The 19464-nt window shown below is 47.6% G+C and overlaps 1 protein-coding gene across 36 annotated transcripts in view; it reads left to right on the forward strand.

Annotated features, from left to right (window-relative positions):
* NRXN3 (neurexin 3) overlaps positions 1–19464 on the forward strand; it is a 1375103-nt gene that overhangs the window by 895488 nt on the left and 460151 nt on the right. For 2 of the 36 annotated variants that reach the window (XM_027832806.3, XM_027832807.3), the window contains exon 1: positions 4054–5010. The exons of 29 other annotated variants lie outside the window; for them this stretch is intronic. In XM_027832806.3, coding sequence (XP_027688607.2) covers positions 4767–5010 — 244 coding nt within the window. In that variant the 5' untranslated portion in view covers positions 4054–4766. Of the gene's footprint in view, positions 1–4001; positions 5011–19464 lie in introns of those variants that run through there. 5 more of the 36 variants (XM_043548141.1, XM_027832809.3, XM_043548142.1 and 2 more) reach the window with 4 other exon arrangements.

Consider the following 19464-nt stretch of genomic DNA (forward strand, 5'->3'; position numbering starts at 1 on the left):
TTGTGGCGATAAACTTCCTCTGATCACCGGAGAGGGGAAAATGCAATTGAAATCTGCCCTCTTCCTGCAATGGTGGTGCTAAATAAATGGGTGGACTGTGAATTACAGGGCAGTAAATACACCCATTGGCACCTAATAAAGCAAGGCAGAGTGACTTATGGTGTCACCAGAACCCACTGATGTATTTATAGCCGCCTTCACAGTTTTGCCCTTTAAAAATAAAATAAAATTAAAATAAAATGTGCAGGTTGTTTCTTCTCCTGTCCTGTTTCCCAAAGGCAACTGATCCACCAGTTTCTAGCCAAATGGAGACAAAGGGGTGGTGGTTTGCACCTCCCTTATTTGGGGGCTGTCAGGCCCAGTGCAGCCCCGACCCAGGGTAGGGCAGTTTTAAGTGATGACCAAACTCTCTGGTGTGTCTTCTGTCTTCCCCCCAACCCCCCGCCCATGCTGTATGCCTACTGCTGCCTAAGTGTGGGGGACTGCGCTTGGGTGGGATGCGAGACCGCCACAGTGTCTATGTCCTGCCCTCCTCTCCCTGCAGGCTGTGCCAGCTGCAGCCGCCCGGGAGTCGACTGGCACAAATGGAGCAAGGTCGTGGGAAGACAGAGAATAGGGTGGTCCAAGAGGGCATTAAATGGGAATTAACAGCAGGAGGAGTGCGTGTTTTACAGAAAGGGGAGGAAGCCTTTCTATTTTTCTACCCCTTAGTGCAAGCATAGCTGGAGGGGAGGAGAGGGAGAAGAAACTCCCCTGCTGTTTCCCAGAGGTTGTGCCTGTACGTGACGCTAATGTTAGTACAGTTCTTCAAACTTGTTCTTCTCCCATGGAAGTTAAAAAGAGTTTTGCCATTGGCTTCTGCAGGAACAGGATCAGGCCCTTAGTTTTTAAATCTTCTAAACCTGCCATCACTTGTCATCGAGGGAACTAGTGACCAAGCTTGCAATACGTTCTGTCTCTTTCTGTACACTAGCCAATGAGAGAAAGTGTGGTCATGAAACAGCTGGTTTGTACTGTCCTGATCATTGGCAGGGATAGTTATTTTAAAATATATTGTCTGTATTTTAGAAATAAGCTGTTTGGTGATGGGGCTACGTTTTAAAATCTTTTCTGAGAGAATGACTAAATTCCCCACAATCTGACTAGGAGACAAACATTTCAAGATATTGTAATTTGTACTCGATCATACCTTAGAATTGAGTGGGTCAGAACTTTTGGGGAAAAGGACTGGGGGCTAGTGCCTTGAACAGGAGACAGGGCTCATAGGCTCTGTAACAACCTTTGGGAGACAGTGTAGTCTAATGGTTAGAACAGAGCTAAGCGTCAGGACTCTTTGCTTCTTTATTCCCAGTTATTCCACTATCTCATTTAAATTCAATGTGCCTCACTCTGCATATCTTTGAAATGGGATAATACCCACCTCATGGGGATGTAAGGCTAAATTAATTTATTTGTAACTTAATGAATTTGTTAAGCTCTTCAAGTTCCCTGCCTGATTGCCAGATAAATGCAAATGCGAATAGTTCTGCTTTCTGGAAAACTTCCTCCAACCCTCAGTGATGAGTTTCTGACTGCTCTAGCCACTGCTTTAGATAGCTTAAACGAGAAAATAAATTACAAATATGCCATATTAAACTAAAAACTCCAGGTGTGAGGTTCCAGTTGCCCATTCTGAAACGATCATAATGTATCAGGAATGGTTATTCCTCTCAACTGTATCTCAGTGAAGTAGCTCTGAGTTCCATCTACAAATGCCTTATGTCTGCACTGTACCAAATCAAAATCGATTTCCAAAACCACTGACTGTGTGATAAATAACTGTGAAATTAGAAGAGTTATTATAAGAGTTGAGTAGGTTTATGGTTTGTTTGTGCACCCTCCCCCCTGACAACAGAATGCAAGTTCTCAGACACGCAGAGGTTCCTTTATTTACAAGCCGGGGTGGTGACTAATAATGATATTGGGAGGCAGTGTGGTTTAGTGGTTAGGGCTCCCAAATGGGTGTCTGGAGACCTTGGTTCTATGTCTAGGTCTGCCCCAGATGTACTGAATGACCTTGTGCAAATCTCTTCACCTGTCTGTGTCTCCGCTTCTCCGTGTTAAATGGAGATATTTGTAATGCAAATTGATATGCAGTTTAAGCTCTGAGTGAAGAGTGCTGTAAGTACTGAAGAGAATTCTTATTTATGAAAGGCAGAATCTGACCATTTGGCTAAGGTTCTGGCTCCCTGAGGGTTCAGTGCAAACACACTGCTTTGGACGCAGCCCACTGTTGCAGAAACATAACAGACACCATTGTATAAAAGCAATGTAGAGGTTTAATGAGCGCAGTTATCCCAGGTTGCGACATGGCTCTGGTGCAAGAAGGTAGCTGAAGGCACATACGCCTTTATCTAGCAGGATATCCAAAAGCTAGGAAGGTACTTCAGTTAATAAAGGGCGTTGTTATATGTGCTTATGTACTGTGCTTAAAGCTGCTGGGGGGAGAGCCTTCTGCTCTGCATCTGCAGGAGATTGCATCTGTACAGCTCGTCCATTCTTCCGACTAATTTCAAATCACAGCAGAAAACCTATTTCCCCACACAACAGCCTGCCCCTGGCAATTTCACTCTTCCCCCTCCGCTACTGTTGCGAACTCTCTAGATCTCTTCAAAGCAGTGTTATGCCGCATTGTTGCTTCCGATAGCGTTCCTACAAAGTTAGATTGCATGGCCCGCAGGCCGAAGAGTCCCTCTCTCTCTGCCCAGTCACTGGTGCATCATTCCTGAGCTGTGCAGACCGTCGGTGGGATCCGATTGAAGAAGAGCCGGTGTAAACCTCCTCCTTGTGTCACAGATGGCCACCGCATTTGGCAGTGTCTCTCCCCTCCCCTGTTCTTTTCTCTCCCTTTCCCCCTCCCCTTCGCTGCTGGCACATTGTAGATGCCAAACAAACGGGGGCAGAGAGGGGAGACAATTTCTCTCCTTTTGATCGGAAGGCTGGGTATCGAGACCACAGGCCAGGCTGACGAATCTTGCCGGCTCCCACTCTCCGTATTGGAGTTTCAGAGAAAAGGCTTTTCCCCTCCTTTCCTCCTGCTTTGCTCTCAGCTCTTTCCCCTGTGTTAGGAAGATGCCTCGTCTCTTCCTGCCTCCCCGCAGTGACTGGGGATACAAACCCTGTAATTCTATTCCGGAGTCATTCGCAAAGGGATGAGATGGGATTGGAATGTGCCCAGTTGCCCGGCGGGGGCTCGGGAATGTCCCATCATCTCGCCCCCGTGTATCTATAGACCAGGAGAAGTGTCCACCCTGATTTCACCTCAGGAGGACGGAAACACACACACACACACTCTTTCAGATTTGCTAAGTACCTGACGCTCCCACTGGCTTCAGTTGGAGTTGTAGGTGCTCAGCATGTCTGAAAATCAGGCTCCCAACTCCGTTTGTGCGGTTCGACTCTTCGTTGCCACTATTTATACTGAAGCGCCGCGAATGCTGGAGGCTGGGGACAGGTGTATTCTCAATTAGACAGACAGATGGGAGGATGTGCTTGGATACTCCTTTCAAGAACCATCCCTTTAAACTTGGAGGTTGTGAGGCGGAAAGGTCTGGGTCAGTATCAGCAATTGATTTTCTCCCTGTGCCTGCATGGGGATTGGCTCTTGGCTTTGGTTTCATGACTTTTGTCTCTTTTTGATTTATTTTTATGGTGTATTTGTTTGCAGTAATAAATGGACTTCAGGGGACAATCCTGCATTGGCCCTAGTGAGGCTAATTGTGACTTACATTATGATTTCAGTATAAGGAAAATAGCCGTTCAGGAAGCATCATTAGCCAGAGTAGATTCCAGGAAGAGAGAGAGAGAGGGAGGGGACGTGTGTGAGTGAGAGAAAGATGTATGTGAATGGAGGGGGTGGGACGCCAGCCCCCTATTCCAGCCCCTCCTTTCTCAGGAGCCAGCCATTGCCTCTGCAGAGTGTTTGGGCTTCACTGATTCGCTCTCTGGAGTGAGCCTATTTGCGTGCGGCTCGCCCATTTGTGAATTTGGCTCCCTAAGTCCTCTCTTCACTTCACCTGGGCTTCCTGGTCGCCTTCACTTAGTGAGCTGCCCCCTGAGCATCCTGCTCCACCTAAGGCTCTCTGTGCCTCTCCTGTGGATTCTGGACTTCTTTCCTCTTCCCCTGCTCTTTTCCTCTTCTCTTTCTCTCTCTCTCTCTCTCTCTCTCACTGAGTTCCCTGCCGCCTGGATCCAGAGGAAGGAGGATAACCATCCAGATCTGTGTGTGTCCGCCTAGCAATTCTGCATTGCAACATTTGCTAGTGGAGAAGCAACAGAACCTCCTTTTAATTGGGGTAAAAATCAAAAACCTTCCTGGGGTCTCTAGCTATTTTTTCTTTTGCCCTTCTCCTGTTAAGTGAGAGGCAAGGATCACACACAGGGAAAGTCATCTATGATCCTGGAGGAACCTGACAAGCGAGAGATCCAGGATCCTTCTTCCTGACATGTGTGCCTTTCCTGGTCCCTCCTGGCGGTTTGGTGCTGCAGCAGGGTTCCTGGCACAGTAGAGCCAGCCCTGGGAAACATCGACCTTTAATTTTTGCGTGTGGTTGTTTGTTAACCTTTCCCCCCGCATTCCCCTCTCCTCCCGTCCCACCACACGCACCCTCCCACCTTGGAAGTGACTCTCCCTTCTGCTAGGATGGGCCCCTTGACATCATGAACCGTATTCTGTCTTCCCGGCTGGAATTCAAACTCCCCGTCGGTAGGTGCCCAGTGCATTGACCATGCACCTGAGAATAGACCCCAGCCTCTGCCCAGGACGCCACCCCGCCTGGACCCTGTGGATGTGCTCCCTCTTTTGGGGATGTATCGTCAGCGCGGTTTGGAGTTCCTCTAACGTGGCTTCTTCTGCCTCCTCTTCCTCGTCTGTGTCTCAGGCTCAGCATGAGCATCATTTCCACGGCAGCAAGCACCACTCTGTGCCTATTTCTATCTACCGCTCGCCTGTCTCCCTACGAGGAGGACACGGTGGGTTCTCGCTGTTTCCTTCTAACCCTTTTTTGAGAACAGCTGTATGTAGAGGGAGGGGGGGCTTGAGAACAGAATTTGTGACTTTCTCTTGCGGGCGTGTTTTTTTCTCTCCCCTCCTCCCAATTCCCTTTTATTTACCTCTATCACCCCCCCCCCCAAAAAAAACCCCGCTTTTATGAATAACCTCCTTAAAACTACCAACTTCTGCAGGCAGATCAGAGCTGCCCTGCTTTGGGGGGTTAACCCTTGGCTGCCCAGCCATGAGCCCCACTCCCAGGCTGGGAAGCCGGAGGGACTTACCGCTAGCGGCGTCGGGGCTGTGAGAAAAGTCCCACGTAGCTTGCCAGCCGGCGATTGGGGCTGGGAGTGCAATTGACCCGGCCACTCTTTTTGCGGAGGGGGCTGGGTCCTGGGGGGCCGGAGCCGGCGGCGGTGTGATCAGGCTGCTTTGGGCAGCCTAATGTTTGACAGCAGATCTTCCTGAAATCCGAGAGCGCTCTGTTCATGTACTGCGACTCTGCCTCTGTTGATGCTGAAGTGGGAAGCTTGGATCATGACTCTGCATGGGTCTGCATTAGCAGGTTCCATTTGCCCTGCTGTAGGTTAGGACATGCTGGTCCCATAGCATCAGTGTGTGTGTGTGTGTGTGTGTCACACACACCCTCTCTGCAGGGAAACTGACATTTCGAACCATGTGTGTTTGGAGGGGAGCTGTGTGTGTGTGTGTGTATTGGGTGTGTACATAGTCACACATCCTGACGGGCGGGGGCGGGGGGGCAGAGTCCATTTACGTGTACCTATCTGGCCATATGCTATGTAATCGGGCACCGTCTCCACAAAACGGCAGTTCGTGAAGGTCTGAGGGCTGGACTTGGTCTAGCAAGTTCGAAGGGGATGATAGTTTGCCCCGGGCTCCTCTTTAAGAGGGCGGGGCGGTACAGCGTGGGTGATGCCCAGTAGCCCCCATAGCAGAGGGTCTTCTCCGGGGACCTGCCCTAGCCCTCTCTGGTGTGTTTAGGACCCGGATTACTGCATGCCCCCTTTCCCCGCTGCACGCTAGCCCTGGGCGCTGGGGAGGGTGTCAGAAGCTACGGGGGGGGGGGGGGGGGGAGGATGCCAGCTGTGGCTGGCGCTCGCTCGCTGTCTCTCAATGTTATCTGATGAAGTTGTCAAGCAGCTGGGGGCCTGTAAAGGGAAACGGTTGCTCTTGATGCTGGGTCCCTGCTGTGGCTGGTATTGGCTCCCTGAAAACCTGGGGAGAGGCAGTAATAGGAACTGCATTTAAATGCAGCCCGGCAGAGCGAGCGGGGGAGGAGGGAGAACTGAGGCCGGAAAGAAGGGAGAGCAGCGCGGTGAAAGGCGGGGAGGCAGGCTTGCTTGGACAGTCCTTGGGCTCCCTGGCGTGCTGAGCAATGCTGAGCCGGTGTAAACCTGCCAGGCAGGGGGGCCTGTGCTGCTCCCGGTTTCCCCGCGTTCCCCGGCCGGGGGAGGGTTAAGCCGGAGTGCGGGAGCGCGAGCGGAGCTGGATTCCTCGGCAGCCGCGCGCTCTGCCCTGCGCTGCTCTCACCGCTGCTCCTCGCCCTGCTGAGGGGCGTTCGCCCGGCCGGGGGAGGCAAGCCGCTTCTTCCCCGCTCCCACCCCGGCGCACCTTTCCCTCCCCTGCGGCGAGTGCTCAGCGCCCTCTACACCTGCCCGCCGGTTTGCAGCGAGGATTTGGGCAGGGGTCAGGGAGGCCCAGGCAGCTGAGTGCCTGGCCTTTTGGAAGGAGTTTCTGCAGAGTTGCAGCTGAAAGTTGCAACCCCAGGGCAGGGGGTCAAGGTGTGGATTCCAGGCTCTTTAGCATCTTACCTCTACCCAGGCCAAGGCAGCGCTGGCATATCGCTGAAGGCTGGGAAATGACCGGAGCACCAGCACTGTTTCTGTCACTGCCATCCCTTTGTTCACGGTGTGTTCCCACATTTCCACCCCTTGCCCCACCCAGGCTCTATTTAGATCGTGCGTTCTTCGGGATAGGGACTGTCGACTGTTCTGTTTGTACAGGGCCTAGCGCAGTGGGGCCCCCTTCTTGGCTGGTCCTTAGGCACTACCATAATAAGGGTGGTTAATAATAATAATAAATAGTAAACTCATCTGAAGCTCAGTTCAGTGGATGGGGATGGAGTTCAATAGGGGGATTGATTGGCTCTGTGTGCGGTGTCTAGATTTGCTTTCCTTCAGTTTTGAGGCTAATGATGAGAGTTTTTTTTCAACCTACCCATATCTACAGATTTGGCCATGCACCATCCTGACCTGCAGCACCACTGTGTCTTCAATCCCGAATCCCCACATAATGGCAGCTTAGCCCTGTTATGTACCACCCCCTGCTATTCCCATTCTGGGCTTCCTGCTACAGCTCTCCCAATGCATCTCTGACCTGCAGCAGTCCCAGCTATTCTATTCTTGCACCTTGTGTACAGCTCTACCAATGTACCCTCTTCTATCCCAGTCCTGATCCCTACCACAGCTCTGCTGGCGCTCAGTCCTGGCCCATAGCATCCCCTTCTCTTCCAGTCACTGGCTTCCCTTCTCTCCAACCCAGTCTACCCAACAGCTGTAACAGGTACCCTGCCCCTCCTCATCCAGAGCACCCTGTGTCCAGGGGTGCTGGAACAATTTGTATAGTGAGAGCCATTGGGGGTGCTGAGAGCCATTGAACCAAACTGTAAACCCTGTATATGATGGAAACCACTTCAAGCCAGGGCTAGCACCCCTACTTCCAGCACCTCTGCCTGTCCTCTTTGTCCTCTAGCTCTACCTCTTCAGCTGGATGTGTGTCAATTTCTGGGGAGGCAGAGGAGAAGTTTGGTTCATAGACTACATGTGAGTGAGGATTTAACATATGGAGCAAAATGTTTTATTGGGTAGCCCTGATATAAGGTGGCAGGGAATGGTTCATGAGGGTGTAAATAGCTTCCTTTCTGCTCTAGAGCTGTCACTGTGAGCCCTTCTTCCAGCTTCACCAATCCAGTGGAAGATAAAAGCTGTCTTCAGCTTCGTTCAGGGACTTGGGGCATTTTCCTTGCTCCCTCATTTCAGTAACAAGGCAAGGGAAGTGGAAGGCTCCGTGAGTTGATGCCAACACATGAGCCAGCCTGAGATTCCGCCCCCGCCCTAAATCATGCCATACAAGAAGGTTGGCATGGAACCCCCTGTGGGAATGAGCAAGAGTGAGAGAGGAGAAAGGGACCATGAAGACAGCTGGTCTTTTACCAAAACACAGGCTTGGTTTATATCTGTGTTTTCCTTTCATGTTGTACAATAGAGGCACTTGGAATTTGGACCTGTGACAGCTTTGCAGAGTCAGAACTCAGGGAGGTGGGGTGTGTGTGTGTGTGTGTGTGAAAAGAGGCTGTCTGTGTTTTCTGAGATTTTGATTTCTTCTTTGGTGGATGAAACTAAAGGGCCTAATCCTGATCCAGTTGAAATTGATAGTTGGGGCAGGCTCAGGCCTCAAATCCCCAAGCAGTTTAGCCCTTCAGAGCCTTTCCATCCCCCAGTGCCCCATCTGTGCTGCCTAAACCAAGCTGTGACTATCCAGAGGGCAATTTTGGAAGGAACTTGGTCTCCTCAACCTCTGCTGAGTCTCTTATGCACCTCAGTCTTTGTATGCGTATGCAAGTAACAGACACCGGAAACTGTTAATCAGTGTGGAAAACCTGTCCCATAAGAGGCAGCCATCATGTATAGCTCTCTAGATAAGTGAATAGATGTCCCCCTATGCCTTTGCTTCGGGCTGCTTTTGGGCTTCCACAGAAATCAGTGGCAAAACTTCCATTGACTTAGGTGGTACAGGATGGAGACCTGAGCTGGCAATCTGCTCAGTGCGAGTATTATAAGGATTAATGCTGAAATTTCCAAGCTGCTGCTTTACCACATTCTTTGCTGCAACCTGTGAATGTTGAAACTTGGTACAGCATAGTATATAGAGGAGCTGGTCTTTTTATAATGATTCTCTGTGCCAGGTGCACACCTGTGTCAGCAGGTGAGCAAACAAAGGTTTGCCTAGAAGAACGATGCCACATTCTGTGTGTGGACCTTCCAAAGCAGAGTGGGATCTCTGTCATGAGGGAAAGCTTTTGAGGTAGGAAAAGAAGTCCATAGCACATTTAAGTTCTGGGTCGGTTTATCTGCAGCCCAGATACGGCAACGTTTCATCCACTCCAGATCAGCTAATCGGGGGGAGGGCTATGAAGCTGCTTAGCCCCCTGCTGGGTGAGCTGCTTCCCCAAAGCCTGCACCAGTGGCTTGCAGTCCCTTGCTCTATTTTTTCTTTGCCTGCACTAGGCAGCTGAATAATGCATGCCACTGGTTGGCAGATAAAATAAGATTTGTGTGTATTTTGTCTTGGTGATGAATTAATTAATTCGGTTTCTCCTTTTCTCCCTCCAGCCATATTTTTATCTCCCCCTCCTCAGCAAATCGGGGGGTATGCAGAGCTGTTTTCGTGACACCATGTGCAGGAGGGCCAGGCCCTCAGAATCTGCTCAGCAGGGGTGGCTGGGGAAGAGGTGTGTTTTTTACCTTGCAAGGACCAGGCTTGTTCAAACTGCAGAGTGAGTCTCGGTGAAATGCGAGGGCTTCTTGTGAGGATTGGCAGTGAGGAGTCACCAGAACTTGTAGGTGGCAACTCGGAGGCCTTAGTCACTTCTCAAGTCCTGTCATTTGTAGTCGCTTTACATGAAGCATTTGTGAGGGTTGTAATGTTGCTAATTTCTTTTTTTTCAGTTGGTGAGTGAAAACTAGTGTTTATGCAAATGAGGAACTAATCCCAAATCAATGCTGTGCAAGCTTCCCACACAGCTCTGCCAATGAACCCCAATTCTGACCTGCACTTCCTACTATTCTAGTTCTGGCTTCTCCTCTAGATCTGCTAATGAAAATTCTGCTAGTACCCTCCCTACTGCCTTCCCCAGACAATTCAGCCAGTGACTTCGTTCCTAATCCATAGCATTTGAAGTGTTCCCCTGTAGTGTCCAGTGCCCTTATCCACTGAACACTCACAGAAATGCCAGATCTGCAATCCCTGAAGGACTAATATACACACCAGTTTGTATGACTAAGTCAGGATCAGCCCCAGCTTAATATAACAGCCCTGAGAGAGATTCATAGTGAAAACAACAATAAGTTTTATTATCATACATTACCTCCTGAATGAGTGAGAATATTGGATACAAATAGCTACATCTAAAACAAAATCATAACATGCTTTCTAGAGACTAAATTTAACAGATAAACTTCTTGTCTAAATATCAGAGGGGTAGCCGTGTTAGTCTGGTTCTGTAAAAGCAGCAAAGAGTCCTGTGGCACCTTACAGACTAACAGACGTACTGGAGCATAAGCTTTCGTGAGTGAATACCCATTTCGTCAGGTGCACATCAGACATGCATCTGACGAAGTGGGTATTCACCCACGAAAGCTTATGCTCCAGTACGTCTGTTAGTCTGTAAGGTGCCACAGGACTCTTTGCCGCTTTTCTTGTCGAAAGAAGTTTTATTTCAACCAATATCTTCTGCAGCCTTTCAACCAAGGTTGGTTGAGATCTCATTTTCATGAATGTAAACGCACTGCCAGTTTACTTATGTACAGGATAAAGGGGTGTTGTCTTTGCCTTCTTATATCCCTAAAGTTCATGTGTACCCAGAGTCAGGATAACCTCCCCCCAACGCTCATGGCTTATTTTTCCTGTGTGCTGCTTCCCTGTTGACTTCACATTTCTCTGCTGTTTTTGTATGTAAATGGACATTCATTGTGTTAGCTTAAAGTGCTTATTTTGCACCCGACAGGTGAATAACCTCTCTTGTCTGACAGAAAACCTGTTAGCCAACGATGCCCGTAAAACATATTTTCAGTAAATATAACTCCTTACATGTATCTCTACATATATCTCACAATGATATTAATGACCAGTGGAACCCACACTTTCATTTAAGACCTCACATGGCATTCTTTGGTGAACGAGAATGTACCTACCAGAATCAGGACATTCCTGTAACCCCTTTGCCAGTTGGCATTAAGGGGTTCCTGAGTCACCGTACCAAGCAAGAAAAACTTAAGGTGCTCCTGGGACCAGACGGTATTGTTTTAGTAAATGACCCTCCGCGCTCTGAGTTAATTCTGAACTATTACTCCATCATGGTGCTAGGGGGCGCTGTGCTGCTGGAGGTGCCCCCTTTCAGAAGAGACGTACAAAGTTTCTGATTCCTTAGTCTTATTAAAAATCCTGTGGCACACTTTGCAAGAGTGAGGTGTGTTAGTCCTGAATCATAGTTAAGTCAGGGCTTTCTTTCTCCCTATATTTCCCGCTGAGTTAGCTGGTGAGTGGTTCTTCACGCTATCTTCTCTGCTTTTTGTTAGTGTTGTTCTGAGCTGTGAAACAGCTGCTATGTTCCATTCCAGAGATGGCTGTGTTTCAAAGATAGGTAATACGGATGTGTAGTCTGTTTATCAGTTTTAGGTTGTAAAACAGTTTTCTGCTACTTTGGAAGACACTCACACTCTCACACTCACACTATACAATCATCATTACAAAAATAAAATGACAATCTTTAACATTCCTATGTTAGTAGGGTGACCAGATGTCCCGATTTTATAAGGACAGTCCCGATTTTTGGGTCTTTTTCTTACATAGGCTTACATAGGCTTTCTTACATACCCCCATCCCGATTTTTCACATTTGCTGTCCAGTCACCCTATATGCTAGTTATCATTTTCTCTTCCACTGTAACTAATTACTAAAGGAAATTTTGTTAGTCATCAGCCAGCTTTTTTTTTTCCTTCATCCTGCTACAGTGGCATCAAAATACTTAAGCAATGTTATGATTGTCACCGTAATAACATGTGATGTCATAAGCACTATAGTCCACACTCCACTGTCGCTTCAAGCAGGAGCTGGTATGGGAGAGAGGCATCTCTTGCTGGAAAATTTAAAAGTGGAGAGTATTCATCCAGTGGTGGTGGTGGAAGTCCCATAGCTTGAGTAATTTAACACAGAATTGATCAAAGCACTGGGGAATATACTGCAATACTGAATATTGCCTTGGCTGGGAAGTGGACTGGATAGGAACTATTGTGTCTTTTTCCATTTCCACTCACTATGATGTTAAGAGGACTTGCTTTCTGCTTAAATTATCCTGGGTATCAATCCTGCACTGGCAGAGAGGTGGACTGGACGATCTAATAGATCTTTTTCTTTTCTAGCTTCTGTGAATATTAAATTTGAAGCAGAGGAGGGATGCTCTTGAAGTTTATACTGTAAACTTTAAGTTGGCCAGTGGCTCTGACTTGTCGTGTGATCTTGGATAACTCATTTTCCCTATCTCTGCTTTGTTTTCTATACCTTTTTAAAATGAGGACAGCACCGGTGACCTACCTCCCAGCAGGGTTGAGCAGCTATGTCCATTAGTGTGCGCTGAGATCCTAGGTAGGAAGCAATATAGATGTGCAAAGTCCCTTTATTACTCTTGTGCTTTGGCAACCCAAAAAGCAGCCAAGATTGAACCCTGCCTGAAGAGGAGGAAGGACACTTTTGAATTCTGGACACAGAGCCTGGCAGTGTTTTCCGCCGTGGTTCTGAAGTCTGAATGGGGTCTAGCCACAATTGCCACCTTTGTTGTTTTCAAAGGAACAGCAAGAATGTTTTATGATGGAACGCCGGCTGCTCAGAATTCCAGACAGGCACTGGGAGTGTGGGTCTGTAATTTTCCACGGCCCCCTCGCCGTTTGCTCAAATTACTTCTCTTGCTCTCTCTTTTTGTGTGTGCGTGTTGTTTTTGCACATTAAAACATAACTGCATATACCCCTGAGTGACTTTCCCCCAAACTATGAATTTAAAGTACTTCCAACACTGTCTTTTAGAATTTGAATATAATTATATGCTTTGGGTGTAAATTGTGGTTTTTGCTACATAAGAAACTAATGGAAATGATCTGCCTTTTCCTATAGTTTACAGATTATACGCTTTAGATGTGGGAATATATATTTGGGCTGCTTTCCTGTATGGTGTATTAAAATGAAAATGAACTCGGTGTGAGCGATAGTAGTTGCTAAACGTGCATAGCAGGTTGATAGACAATATTGAACTGAACCAGGGTTAGGGTTTTACCCTAACATCTTCCTGTTGCATCTTTTGTCTCTTGACATTCCTGTTGGTTAGGCAAAGGGTGGGTGAAAGATACTTGAGCTGCTGCAGATATGACGACATCTGTGCTGCCAAGAGGGCGGGGTGAATGAAGCAGACCATCATAAGATGTTGCTGGGGGGGAAGAAAGCCCTGCACATTTGTTTTGAATATCACATGGTAGAGAGTCCTGGATGCTCTTTATGGTTGGGGTTTTTGGTTTTTTTTTTAATAGAGAACTCAGGCAAGCTGTGCCACCAGACTGACCTTCCTTTGGTTAGTCACAGAGCGGACACTGCCCTGCCACTGCTCTGCTATCTTCCCCCATGTTGCCCATCAGGGGCCCTTAACCCTGCTCTAGAAGCACCTCCTCTGGGGTGGAGACTAAATTCATTCTCTCAAGACAAAGCAGTTGTCTCATAGGTGGGGGTGGCTGGTTTTCATGGCTCTGCTCCTAACCATCCTATTGGACTACTAGAGGCATCAGTTGTCTGAACTTGAATGGCAAGGCTTATGTGGAGTCTCTCTGCACGTGCTCTCAACTCTTTCTAGTGGCTGGCACCTGGGATCACAACACCCTGCTACTTATTGTGCATCTACCAGAGTTGCTCCTTTACCTCAAGTTGTAGAGATACCATGGTGTTGGAAGCTATACAAGTACCTAGGCAGATGGCCTGTGGTTTTGATGCTGAATTTTCTAGGTTCCGTCCCCACTGATGACCATGGTTTGACATTAAGGCAGCCATCCTTGCTTGTGGTGTGATGCTTCAAGCTACTCTTTGATGGGTGGGTTTTGTTGAACAGTGTTAGAAAAGACAGTTTGTCATCCTGTACTGCCCTTGAAGTGATATTACTCCAGAACTATTATCTGGGAAGAAAATACAAGCTACACCCTCCTCAATTGTTACCAGATTTGCCTGTTACTTTGGGGTACATTCATTTATTAGGGTTACTATTCTGGGGGCAGGGGGGCGGTGACTGTAATTCTGTCAATGTACTGCTTGTGTCACTTGTGCTCTCATAAGGAGCGCTACTTCTCCCTTCTGCAAGTTCCCTCCCAGTGGACCTATCCTGCAGGACCTAGGTTCACCAGGGCTAGGTCCTTCCAGCCCCAGAATCAGAGACTCTCACTGAGCGCATCTGAGAGGGCTGGTTTAATCAGCACTCCCAAGCTGACCCCTTATATATCCCTGGACTCAGTAGGCAGGGTTGAGCAGCACTTCCAAGCTGTTGCCCTCATATGCCCTTGGACTCAACAGGCTGGGTCGAACAGCACCTCCAAGCTGTCACCCTCATATGCCATGGGCACCGCACCAGAATAGAGCACGCCTGAGCAGGCTGGATCGAGCAGCACTTCCAAGCTGCCACCCTCATATGCCCCAGATTCAGCACCTCCCTATCCCCACTTTCACATTACAATTGTTCTGTTAGTAACCCACTTGATGCGCAAATCCCACAGGATTTTTGGGCATTGCAGGGCTCTTTCGCGTAGGTACGAGGAGTGTTGCTACAGAGCAAATGGGGAAGCCTAAAAAATGCCCACAAGGGACCGGGAGAGAGAGAAGCAATAAGCTTAACCATTGCCAGGTAATAACCATACAAGGGGAGCCAAACAAACAAAACTGTTATAATACTAAATCTAACTTAAATTTGGTTATAAAAGTCAGGTTTAGAAAACTATAACTGATCACACAAATCAGGGTCAGAAGGCTATACCTAGAGAGAGAGAGAGCTGGGTTCTCACCACTCCGTGAAGCTTGAATGGATTGGGGTTCCCAGGTGGAGGTGGTAGCTGAGGGTCCGGAGTGCTGGAAACAGGCAGAGTCCCCAGCGCGATGAGTCAGGAGAAGATGACGTCCCTATGGAATTGATGCAGATTTTGGATCCAGGCATCAGAGCACTTACTGGAGCATGGGTAGGGGTTTGTGTAGGGAAAGAACAATGGTTCAAGGGAGAACACAAGATTTGTTTATGGGTAAACTGATGGCTCACGGGAGTATACCAAAGCTGTTTTTTTTCAGGCTAGGCAATAGGAACTGATCATTCCTGGCTATGGGTGGTGGTCCTTCCAGGGAGCTCACAGTTAGGGTGACCAGATGTCCCAATTTTATAGGGACAGTCCCGATTTTGAGGGCTTTTTCTTATATAGGCTCCTATTACCCCCCACTCTCTGTCCTGATTTTTTACACTTTCTATCTGGTCACCCTACTCACAGTGCAATTAGGCAGCTTCAGTATTTTGGATACCAATAAAGGATTTATTACTAGAATTGGTCTGATAACTACTGAGCTGGGTGTGTGCAGGCATGGGTTCATTAACATCTGGAGCAGAGTTCCCCCATCATGCCGTGCTTTTCTGGTCCCAGAGTTCAGTGCGGTTCTTGCCTTGGAATCTCTGGTCTCCATTCTGTATGCTAATGGAGATGCCTCCCTGTCCCATCTTCGATGCAGATGAGGCTAGGGGAGTTTCCTTAATCTTGTCACCCTTGTCCGGAGGGGTTCAGGTGTGTCTTCCACTGCCTTTTCATTGCTTTTTGTAAGTCTTCCTTCTGATTGGCTTTGGCTCAAGTAGAGACTGGGGGGAGGAGTGGGGGGAGGTCTTTCATGAGTCAGGCAGGCTGAGTACTGCATCCTGGTTCCCCAAGAACACAGAGCTGATAGGTAACACAGTAGACATCTAAAGAAGTCTAACGATTTACAAATCATCTCTCTTCGCTTGCCTCACAGAGCATTTGCAAATTCTGCTGGGAAAGCCTGAACTCCAGGGTTTCATTACTGTTTTGGTGGAAACTTGCAGCTGTGCTCACTTTCAGACTGGAAGGCAGGCCTCTTATGGCATGTATACACAGGCTAATTCGTTTAGCAAAAATGTTTTTGGTCCCTCTTCCTTCCTTGCAGGATGGGTGAGTAGGTTTGGGGAAAATAAGAACCGAGCTGAATCCTCATCCAGAAAATCAAACTGAACTTTTGACAAAAAGAAGCTTGGGTCACCTTTCTCGCTTGCCTCCATGCTCTCTGCAATCCTTTCTGGCTGGCCTTTTTCCATGGAATTTCCAGTGTGGTTTATAGATGGAGAGATTCTGATTATCTGGAGGAGCATTCTGTCTTTTGCGTGTTTATGTGAATCAAACCTCCAAACTTAATGTGCTTCACCCTTTGTTACTTCCCTAAGAAATGGTGACCACTTGAGAATGTTACCCAATAAACTCTCAGACAGCTGCTAATTCTCTAGGTGCTCAGAGCTCCTGGTGTTACCATTTTATATAAATGTTGTGCTTTTTATACCATAGCACTCTGGAATCTTGCAGCCTTGTGAGATGAAGGAGTCAGAACAGCAACTAAAGAACTAGCTTGCTTGCTCTTCCTTTCTACCTACCTACCTACCTCATGGTGACCCTTCTTGTGTGTGTTGCATTCTGCCATGGCTTATGGTGCCCTGCCCTAGGCTTTCCAAAGAGAGCTCTTCGTTCATTGACTACTGAATCAGGCTGCTGTTTGCAATAGCCAGTGTGGTTTCCACAGAATCCAGAGCCCAGGGTCTGGAATCCTTGTCTGGGCCTGGATCATTGTCTAGATCCTGTTATGTGACCATGGCCATCACCTGGCCATCTGGCTCCTTCCCCCCCATCCTGAGACTGAAGGGAAGACAATTCCACCATGTCTCCTCTTTTCCATCAAATGACGGCTGCTGCCAGTTGTTCCAGTCTCCCTCCCCTGCATGCAGGCCAACACATTTCCATCAGGCTAGTTTTGCAAAGATATTGATGGCTTTGAATGCCTTTTCACTTTTTATTTGCTCACCACTGACTCTGTTCTCCTTTTCCCGTGCCCTCTTGCATTCAGAGGCAGTTCATTAGAGGCAAGGAAAAGGCAAAGAAATTAATTTTCCTTGAGAGATGCATTCAGCACTTCATAAGGGGAAGAAGGAGAAGCAGAGCAGAGGTGGGTTTTTTGTTTTGGTGGTTTTTTTGCATTTCCAAATGTGAGACTCAGGAAGAATTTCCTGTGGCCTGCAGGTGTTAAGGGAACTCTTGACTTGCTTATGTAAGATCAGTCAGTACCGTGAGTTAGGTTGGCAGTGCTTGCAGTAAACTACAGCAGAGAAAGGTGACGGGGCTGCCCCCTCAGGCAAGGAGCTGGATTGTACTGATTTAGGAAAAGAAAGCAGGGATTCAGAGCCAAAGATCTAGGGACCAAATTCTGCTCATGGTAATTCAAGCTTACTCCATTTTAGTCAGGGTGTTACTGGTTTAACTAAATTACAGTCTGTGCCCTAGTTATCAAGCCATCTACTCAGGCCACATCTTGCAGCCAAGCCATTCGGATGTGTGATCTCTCTTAAAGGGGGGATATTTACCTCAGAGGGTGTGCCATGGGCCTCAGTTGGGCCAGGATTTCATACAGTCACTTTGCAACAGCTGAAGCTGTCCAGTGAAGGCGTGTTTAGTGGTTAGAGAAGGGATGTAAGGACTCCTGGGTTTTCTCCCTAGCTCTGCCACTGGCTTACTGTGTGACATTTGAAGCAAGCCATTTTACTGCTTTGTGCCTCAATTGGAGACAGTAACAAGTACCGTGAGTAAATATGCTTGTAAAGCACTCTGAGGCCCTAGAGTGACTGGTGGCATCAGAGAAGCAAAGTATCATTCTCAGCTTATAATATATTGGAAGGAGGCACCCAAACTGCACCTCAAATATTTGAGCTTGTATTGAGCACACACAGGAGCACCGTAACATCTTGTGGCGTTTTTATGTTGTGCCACTGGCTGTGTGGTTTCATCCCTGCAGTGTTATGAGGACTGGGACAGTCGCACTTCCATTCAGCCAGTCCTCACCCTGGGACCCCATCTCCAGATCACACAATCAGAGGAATTTTGATTTACTGGACTCCAGGGTTAAAACACAGTGTTCTCCTGGTTCAGTCACTGCTATTTTTTTTCCCCTGAGTGGCTGAATTCACAACCCCCAGTGAGAGTGACTCCATCACTGCAATAAAGAACAGTGGAGTGTCCTTTCTCTCACTCTGGCCCATAGAGGGGCAGGGGAGAGAAGGGGCAGAACCACCACTTTTCACTGTTGTCACAAGAGGCTGTTTACATCATCCAAGGCTTGTCACTTACATGCAGTGTTCCCTGTTCTTACCTCCTTTCACTTCTGCCACCGAGTGAGACTCTTTCTGCCAGGGTTCAATCAATCCATTTGACCAGAGGTTGTGAGCTAAATTGTAGAGGCAGTTTCAGCCAGCAAGGGAAAGCGGAGGGGACGGAGAGACGAGGAGGAAGAGCGAGATTAAATAGAAGTATAAATCAGTCAAGGATATAGTTCCCATTCTTCCTTTCCTTTTAATCATAAATAAAAGAGAAGGATCATCAAAGATCTATTAAGTACAAAGCAGCTCTCAACTAAAGACACAGGCAGTTTGCAGCTGGAAGAAATAAACAGCCTAACTAAAGTAAAAAAGAAATGAAGTATCAGATCTTATCAGCAGGGTCACTCCTGTACATTCTTCTTAGATCTGAACTCAGAGTCTAAGGCCCAAGGGACCATTGTGGTCATCTAGACTGACTTTCAATCTAACTGAGTCCATAGGACTTTCCTGAATTTAATTCCTGTTTGTACTAAGGCATGTGTTTTTTAGAAAAAACATTCAATCTTGATTTAAAAGTTCCCAGTGATGGAGAATCCACCACAACCCATGGTAAGTTTTTTGTTTTTGTTTTTTTGGACTGTATGGAATAATAAGCCTGGGGGCCACCACAACAGGCCCATAATAAATTATTACAGTTGAAAGGCTGGGTTGTTGTACTGCTACCTGAGATGATCCACACTGTGTTTTAAAATAGTGAGAGAGTGCAGGTGTAGAAAATTTCCATAGAAAACGAAACTCCACTCTATTCAGATGCAATGTCTGAAGTGTGTGTGTGTAGGGGTGTTTATAATTTCCTCATAGACACTTGGTTCAGCTCAGAAGCAGTGTCTGGTTTTCGTGTGTCTGTCTGAGAGTTGGGGCTATGTCTGTGTAATGCATTTCCATAGGGAAGCTCAGTTCAGATGCTGAGAAGGGTTAGGGGCTATGTGCGTGTAATATATTTCCCTGGGGAAGCTGAACTAAGATGCAGGTGTTTCTCACTGAGCTCTTTGTTTCTTCTTTTATCCCATTTCACAGCTATTCTGATTGTCCTACAGTGACCCCTTTGTTTTGTCCTTTTAGCATTGCTGTGGGATGCAAGGGCACCTTCTGGGGTGGCTGTTTCAATTGCAGGCATTCACATGGTTGAACATCATAGTTATGGGAATTC

This window comes from Chelonia mydas, chromosome 6 (genome assembly GCF_015237465.2).
Source record: "Chelonia mydas isolate rCheMyd1 chromosome 6, rCheMyd1.pri.v2, whole genome shotgun sequence".
NCBI classification, from domain to species: Eukaryota; Metazoa; Chordata; order Testudines; family Cheloniidae; genus Chelonia; species Chelonia mydas.